General features: G+C 38.8%; 1 protein-coding gene across 2 annotated transcripts; it reads left to right on the top strand.

Annotated features, from left to right (window-relative positions):
• The first annotated feature begins 30 nt into the window (after window positions 1-30).
• On the top strand, window positions 31-8,333 carry fkbp1b (FKBP prolyl isomerase 1B). 2 transcript variants are annotated; one of them, XM_079474251.1, is made up of 4 exons: window positions 62-214; window positions 2,375-2,422; window positions 7,371-7,483; window positions 7,636-8,333. In XM_079474251.1, the coding sequence occupies exons 1-4, from the start codon at window positions 178-180 to the stop codon at window positions 7,762-7,764; spliced, it is 327 nt and encodes a 108-aa protein (XP_079330377.1). In that variant the 5' UTR covers window positions 62-177; the 3' UTR covers window positions 7,765-8,333. The 2 variants fall into 2 exon arrangements, with proteins under 2 accessions (XP_079330378.1, XP_079330377.1); XM_079474252.1 differs by lacking the exon at window positions 2,375-2,422 and having other exon boundaries at window positions 31-214.
• Window positions 8,334-8,638: the final 305 nt, after the last annotated feature.

The raw sequence follows: 8,638 nt of genomic DNA, 5'->3' as shown, positions 1-8,638 counted from the left end.
AACCAAGGGATTATTTAAATAAAATAGCGTGTATATGTATTTTGTGCCAAGCGCGTGGACCGTCGCATTCATGTCGGTGGGCGGAGTGACATCAGCGCCGTGTCTCTCTGAGAGTCTCCTTCTCTCCCTCACCGCAGTCGGTCACTTTCTGCTGGAGGATTCACTCGCTCCGGTATCATGGGTGTTGAAGTTGAAATAATATCACCGGGAGACGGTAAGACGCCATAACGTTACAAGCGCTTCATTACTTTAACACTTAAACACGCTCTAAACACGAGATTCTGTTGCATGGTATGTATGTGTAACGTTATGCAATGCATTTTTAACGCCTGCTGTTCATTTAAAGCCGTGGCCAGGTTTGTAACAAAATGTAACATCGCTGTGACGTTTCGAGTCCGTCTAGTCCGCGATTGAATAGATCTGTGATCGACTTCTTGATTTATTTATAGAACTTAACCATAGAGATGACACGTCGCAGTATAACTTAGGTGTTCATGTGCATACAGGGTGTTCAATAAATAGCATGTTCAGCCTGGAACATAGACATAGAAAGAAAGAAAAATAAACAAACAGACATGTAATTATACGTCACTTAAGTGTTTATTTTAATTTTGTATGCATATAAATCTTTGAAAGTAACAATATCATACAGATCAGACAATAGACCACACAAAGAGGAAGAGAAAGAAGAGAGAGAAAAGAAGAAAGTATTTCTCCTCTTTCCTATGGATACAATAAAATAAAACAAAACACAAATAGAGCATCCATACAAACACTATATGGTACAAAACAGGCCGCGTATATTAAGTTGAAAATAACGTCTGCAAACATTTTAACAACTTGACTTTTTTTGGTTGTTTATAAAGTTCTAACAAAAATAACTCATTTTACAAACTTTTGTTTGTGAATATAATATTTGCCATGTAAAATATAGAAATTCACCACATAATCAAACATTTTACAATCATTAGTGTATGAACGTATAACATCTTTAAGAGATAACCAATAAACAATCTTTTTATGGGCAAATAAAAAGGAGCTGACACCAGACCAACATTTAAGGGTATAAGTGTGATCGGCGCTGCGCAGACCGGTCTGCGTATGACGACTAAGTACCGCGAGAGCGACTCGAAAGACCCGCTAAGCTCTCGCGATACTTTATCGTCGTACGGCAGACGCATGATAAAGTCAGTCGCATTTTCGTGTCCAGAATCTCATTGAATTGCTGTTTGACATAATAAAGACTCTGAAACACATATGCTGGACTCAGTCTGCATAACGCAGTTGTCTGATTTTGTATCGGACATTGGGTTGGATGTTGGTGGTGTGTGTGTATCAGATGGCAGGGTTCTTGCCCTGGCTAGACAAGTCTTTTGATAGTAATCCCTGGGGGTTTGGCAGGATCATTCGGCACAGTTGGCAGTCACTGTGTATCCGAGACCTGATCTTATTCTCATGGCACAGTAAGATGTGTGTTATGTATACCGACTGCAGCTTTGCCTGTTTGGTGACACATGCACACAAATATATATATATATATATATAGATTCGTATATGATGTGTAAAATAAATGACAGATAAACCAAAATTAGGTTATTATACATTTTTACATTATATCCTAGTGGCATTTATTTTATGAAGATCTAGAAAAGATCTGGCCTGGTAGTAATTCAAAGCTGATAGGTTAAACATGGTGCTTTTTAAGGTTATGAGTGTGCTGTATTTGGGTCTGATCGTTCTTCAGACGCAGGTCAGTGAGTCATACGAACATAAATACCTGATTCCTAGAAGCCTTAAATAAATGCAGGAGTCGCCGTGAATGAGCACAGACGCCTTTCAGACGTAGAACAGTTGGCACAAGGAAACAATCTGAGGAACTGCCCGCTGAGGTCACTGGTGTCAGGAAGCAATGTAATGGCACTTTCCTTTTCCATACTCTCTTGTGTCTGTGGACCCTTCTTGACGGACACCCAATCTGACCCCCGTCAGCCTGCCATCATGTCAAGAATTCCTGAATACAGCACACATACACACACGCATACGCTTTCTCCAGATGAGCCCTTCAGGACCCTGCAGGTCAGGCCAGAGACCAAACCCAAATCTCATGACCGGACATGCAGTGGTGCTTTCGGGCTTTAAGACAAACGAAAGACTGCAGGGCGTTTTCAAGGTCTTTTAATGTCACAAACCTCAAATCCAACATCTCCTTCCCCAGTCGTTGTAGACGGTCAGCGAAAGGTCAGCAGAGACAATCAGCTATTGAATTAAGTCATTGGCTGCAATGCCTCTCTCATCACCTTTCATTTTTGGATATGAAGGTATTCACATGCCATGAATCATCTGTGTAACTGTCTCGTTCTTTATCTCTTTACAGGAAGAACCTTTCCGAAGAAAGGACAGACATGCGTTGTACATTACATAGGTAAACAATCTGTCACGTCTGCTGTTGTAAATGTGTTTTTGAAGGTTTCATTGAGCCAGTCGGTGCACTCCGCAGACTCCAGAATCAGACAGGAAACAGGATGTCGATAACCACATTCCGTCCAATTTTGTTTGATGTTTCCTTCTTCTCAATGTTTCTCTTTGATTGGGGTAGAGAAGTATAAGTGTTGTAGGGTCCTCAGCAGTGTGGTTTATTGTGTATAAGTCCTGCTCGTGATTGTTTCTCAAAGTCTGGTCTTTTCCTATATGACATGACACACAGGATGTTTCCAGCTAGACAAGATGTTTCCTTCTTCCTCTCATTATGTTCATATCATATTCAACATTGTTGAAACTAGTAACTTTGTATTAGCACCTATCGTACTGTTGCTCTTGTATGACATATCCCTGAACTCTTTGTATAAAAGCGTCTGCCAAATGACTAAATCTGAGTCTGATACCCCAAGATAAAAGTCATTTTTGTTTATAAAACAAATATCGCTAAATATTGTTTGGGCCAATAGTCTCGTGGCCTGTTTCCAAACATACGTATACGGTACTGTGGCACATCCGTGCGTGAGATTTTCCAACTCCCCATATCTCTCTTACAAAGATTCAGGTCATCCTCTCTACCATCAATATAAAGACATACAGAAGCTTAGAATATACAAAATGAATTGCACATTTGTATTATTTCCAGAAGTAAAGTAAAAGCAAGTATTTGATGTATTTTGCTTCTCTTTGTTGCCTTTTTGCATGCGATCTCAGACTTTTGGACCCACCTGTTTAAAGGGAAAGTTCATTTACTCTCCATCATGTCATTCCAAACCCGTTTGACTTTCTTTCTTCTGCACATCACAAAAGATATTTTGAAGATCGCTGTTAACCAAACCACATTGAACCCCATTGACTTCCATCGTATGAAAACAACTGAGACGTGTCTCAAAATATCTTCTTTTGTGCTAACCTAAGAGTCAGATACAGATAATGACATGAGGGTGAATGAATGATCATAACATTTTCTTTTTTTTAGTGAACCGTCCCGTTCATGCCTTTCTTCATCTAGGCTGCAAATACAAGTCACCAGAGACGGCATTTAAAATAAAACCAAGATTACCATAATCCTAGATTTATCTGCCGAACTCTACTTCTGTTCCAAATCTTTCCCCCGTCCATTTTAGCCCAAAACTGTCTGTGACTGAATAATACTGAGTATCTGGCCGTCTGTGGTGCCGTGTGTGCTTCAGTTTCCGCTCAGGCTCTGCAGTGCTATATTAAGTGCTGCAGAAGGACCGTATTGACGTATGCGATGGGACTGACCCTGTTAGCTGCTCTGAGTGCTAATGACTGCCAGAAGCGCATCTTATAGTCCGTCTGCGCATGCGGTGCCGCCTGCTGAGTGTCTCTAGCATCTGATCGAAATCAGAATTCTGCCTGGAGTTGTTTACTTGTGCGCTAATACAGATATCTGTTGAGAAGATCATAAAGAAACGTTTCTTTTGGATTGTTGGGTTTTTTGTATCTTCATCATAAAATATTCTTGTTCAGAGGATTACGATTACTCAAAGCATTTGTGTTACGATAAATACCATGTTCATAGACTATAATGACATTATCTTCGAATTGAGTGGGCAGAAAGCATGCGTTCATGACAGGAACATTCGTGTTGTGTGTTATCGGCGGATGGCTGGTGGTCGCGAGCCAAACCAAACAGGATGGATGTTATCACTCATGAGACCTAACGCCTGAATTAGCAGTGAGCACCCCCACACACCTTTCTCTGATCCAGTCGGGCAGAACAAATCAATTAGGCAAGTCCCGCTGGATCCCCTGGGGTTTATTATTAGGGCACAGGAAGACATCGGACCTCATGTGACTGGCATCTCTATTAATAACAAAGGCAACTCTATGTATAATTGAGAGATTTGTGGACTTGAGCCCCCCGTGGAGCTGCAGGATTAGGATGCTCTAATGGCCATGAAGGGAAACTCGTTGTCGTCGGTGTCTAGTTTCGTGAAGCCGAGGCGTTGAAGCGGGGATTTAATCTGTAATCTTGGGTGTGTTCATTACGTTTTGTTTCAGAGTATGTTTCAGTGTGAGAACCACAGGTCAATGAAACAAGCGCCATGATCATGTCTGGACAGATTTCATTATTTTTAATTCTCCATTAAACATAAAGAGGTCCGCAAAATGATTTGAGCGAACCAGAAAAGTGCACATGGCATTGTAGCTCTATAGAACATGTATTATTATTTAATGACATCATGTTTTTGCAACAGATGGACATCAGGTATGCTGTTAAAACGCTGTTCCTTGTTTTTTTTCTTTGCATGTCGACACATGAGCCGATGCTGAGCTCTGGCATGTTTTTAACTGAAATGTCAGATGCGTGCAGGCACCATGTGAGTCTGATTACATTTGTCGCTGACTTGGACAAACCGGCTGCCGGCTCTCAGATGGATACTGTATGCAGAGGTGTATAAATAGCCTCCCGGCCTCCTCCTGCTCTCCTGATCCAAACTCTTTCACACTGATCCCTCACGCTAGGGCGCTGGAACCGAGAATGACCTCAGAGATGTTCCAGTGAAGACGGTCACTGGATCAGACCGGCCCCAACCACATCCTTCAGCCAGAATAAAGCCTCCGCCCAGCCGGGCGCTGATGTTAATCACAGAATGAGTCGCGGGGGAGACGCTGCAGATACGGGCCTTAAAGTGTCTTTACTAGAAGCATCCTGGAGCGTTTCCTTCCCAAAACCTGGCTGTTTCTTTTGGAATTGGCAATGCTGGTTTTTATTGCAGCTGCTAAGCAGGCTATAATTTTCAAATAAGCTTTTGTAGTCAAACAGTCTGCTGTTATCATAAATCGTCCTTTTGGAACAGATCCTACCATGCAGATATCTTGGCCCACGCGGGGGGCTTCCTGGAAGTCCCTGCTCCTTTTAAATCCAGGGAGGAGTGAAAGTTAATACCGAACTGTACTGAAGTGATCTTCATATCTCCCTCGCCATGAATCAGACCGTGAGGAGTAAATGCTTCTAATGGTGTGTCTGATTCTGTATAAACAAAGAGATGAAAGACTTGGTTCTTACTGAAACAACTTAACGGTGATCTGTACACGTAATGGAACTTATATCGGATTGACTCGTGATATTTTTGGAGTGTCGCCGAAATATCTCCTTCACATGGTTTACGCTGTTTAATGGGGTTCAATATTATTGCAGAACAGTGTACTGCTTTTGGGTTGTGAGTTATTTTGGGAACACCAAAATAAGATTTCATAATAACATGAACTAAGAACATAATAAATATAGTATGGTTTAATGGTCATTTATTGTTAATTGTTAAATTAAAACGTGTTCTGTTCCTTGAAAATGATTGGAAAAATTTTACTTAACAAAAAACTGAAATGTTGCCTCAGAAATAAACTGAAATACACACCAAAATTATAAAAAATAAACAAAAACTACAATAAAAATAATTCATATTATACAGCATCATACAATATACATAGTAAACGGACCAAAGCCTAAAACAATTTTGCTAAAAATGTGACTAAAATTGACATATAAATAAAAGCTCATATAAAATATGAATAAAACTAAACAAATCTATAATAACTCTGTTTCAGTTTAACTAATGCGTCAACTAATGTTATCAAATGAAACGTTATAATAACATGTTACTGTTACTTTACATACTCTGTATTAATTATTATGCAAATTTTAAGTCTGCTTTTATTTTTAGAAATATTTTTGCAAATTTTGTTATGCTTTTGTCATTTTATTTTTTGTTCATTTTGCTATATAAGCCTAATTCATTAATTATTCATTTATTTCTTATTTTAGTTTTCTTTAATCATTATAATTATAGTGCCTTAAATTTATTTAAGCTCCATCTTTAGGCCAGCATTTTATTTGATATCAATAAATGAAGTTTTCAAAGTTTTCATTTTTGTAAATTTATAACCTGTCCAAGGCAACAGCAAGTCTAAAATGTAGTAAAATGTGAATATTTTCGAAACACCTTTATTTTAAGAGGCTTTTTAGGTAGGCCTACATTAAAATAATATCGTCACTTTACTTCATGGCTGACTGGAGTGTTTTTGTGCAAATCTTACTCTCTTTCTTCCGCCGGTCTTATAGACAGAGGCAAAAGGTGACCTGCTTAAACCATCGGAATAATCCGGCGAATTAGGCCAATGTTTCATATTTCATTCTCATCTGAGTTTAGATACCTCATGAGATTTGGAGAGAACTGTGTGACTGTAAACCACTCCTGGAGTTTTAAATCTGTTGGATGGGATGGGTGCCAAGCTGAATTGAAGGAGTCAAATGTAGAATGTACTAGTGGTGTCTTCAGTTTCACTAGTCTTGCTATTAAAAGTGACAGAACACAAATATCTTTAGCGTTGACCGCTTCATTTCAGCTTAGAGCAGAAAGAAAAGAAAGGGCTTACTGTCTTTTTTAAACATGATGGTTGATGTAGATACGGGCACCTCCTGTTTTCAGAGCAGCTGTGTGTTCTGTGTTTCTTTATTGGGTTGTATGACCTCTGTCTACTGTCAAACTGATGTCTCAGGATGTTCTCGTGATGGGATCTGCTACTGAGTGTTTGGTAATTACCCACAACTCCCTGCATGATGAACCACAACTCTAGTTGTTCTTGTTCATATAAGTTAAAGCGATAATTTACATAAAAATACAAATTCTATCATCATTTATTCAGCCTTCAAAACATGTTTTTGGCCTTTTTTCTGTGGGACACAAAAGGAGATATTTGGAGAAATGTCACAGTGGTTTTGTGTTCATGAAATGGAAGTCAATGTGTTTTGTCTGATCTAAGAGATTTCCTTTTGACAAAAAAGGCGTATTGTAAAAAAGCCTATAAAAATAACATTGACTTGATTAAATGGTAATGCGTATTATACATTTCTTGTTTAATTGCAGGAATGCTGCAGAACGGCAAAAAGTTTGACTCGTCGCGAGACAGAAACAAGCCTTTTAAATTCAAGATCGGCCGACAGGAAGTTATCAAGGGCTGGGAGGAAGGAGTAGCACAGGTAACTGCGTGGCTCAAATCACTGGATTTGTACAGAAACTAAACACTCATCACAACCAGCAGGTCTTTGAACACGAGGGTTGTTCTTTGTTTGGTTTTATTTCTTTTTTTTATTTCCAATAAGTAACCGATTCAAATTTTGTCTTAATTCAGATGAGTTTGGGTCAGAGGGCGAAGATCACCTGCACCCCAGATATGGCTTACGGGGCAACAGGTCACCCAGGGGTCATTCCTCCCAACGCCACCCTTTTATTCGATGTGGAGCTGCTCAAACTGGAATGAATCACTGGCTTTTACAGGACAGAAGTGCTCAGATGCTGAAGGAGAAACACTAGCCCCACGAATACCTTCATCTTCTTTATCAGCATCGTCTTTTCTGTTCTTTTCCAACAAATGCAACGTGCAGACACTTTCAAACCTCTACACACCTCGTTGTTTTGGCTTTTTGATTTCTTTCAGTTATAAACTCTTTTTATTCTAGGTCACAGTTTATTGAGTGTTCATGCATAAAGCATCATGATTAAGTTAGTATTTGAAGTAAATTTATACCGTACTGAATCCATTGCTTTATTGAATGTGAGTAGGGTTAGTATTTTACAGTCCTGTACTCTTGAGGGGCATTAACAACTACTGTCAGCATTGCCACTTTTGATAAACGTATATCGTGCTGAATGCATATGATAAATAATAATGTTACTGTATTTACTATATATTTTATATTATATATCCCTTATTAACATTTTCTGCAAGTCTCATTGCAGTTTACAAAAATCAAATATGTACCTTAGAGTGCTTTGGCTTCTATAAACATTTTATCAGCTTGCTCCTAATAAACATATTTGAACTCTTTGAATCCTGTGTTGCCTTGTGTTTGGTAATAATGATAATTGTGGAAAATCAAGCCAGAATAATGTTATTATCTCCTTTCTACAATGAGAGTCTTAGATAAACATACTATTATAGAAGGATTTGTTTTGTGCAGTGTAATGTTCTGATTTGGTACACATGAAAACATGAGCATTTTGAGCAATATCAATTGAGTTCATCCATAGGGCGACAACTATAAAGATGCTGAAATATAACATATATTACAACATTATTCCCATGATGTGTGTCATTCATAGGTTTGTTGACTTTTCAACAATGTATTAAAATA

This window comes from Barbatula barbatula, assembly GCF_947034865.1.
Source record: "Barbatula barbatula genome assembly, chromosome: 15".
NCBI lineage: Eukaryota > Metazoa > Chordata > Actinopteri > Cypriniformes > Nemacheilidae > Barbatula > Barbatula barbatula.
The sequence above is the reverse complement of the archived record's forward strand: the minus strand, read 5'-3'. Positions and strand labels throughout refer to the sequence as shown.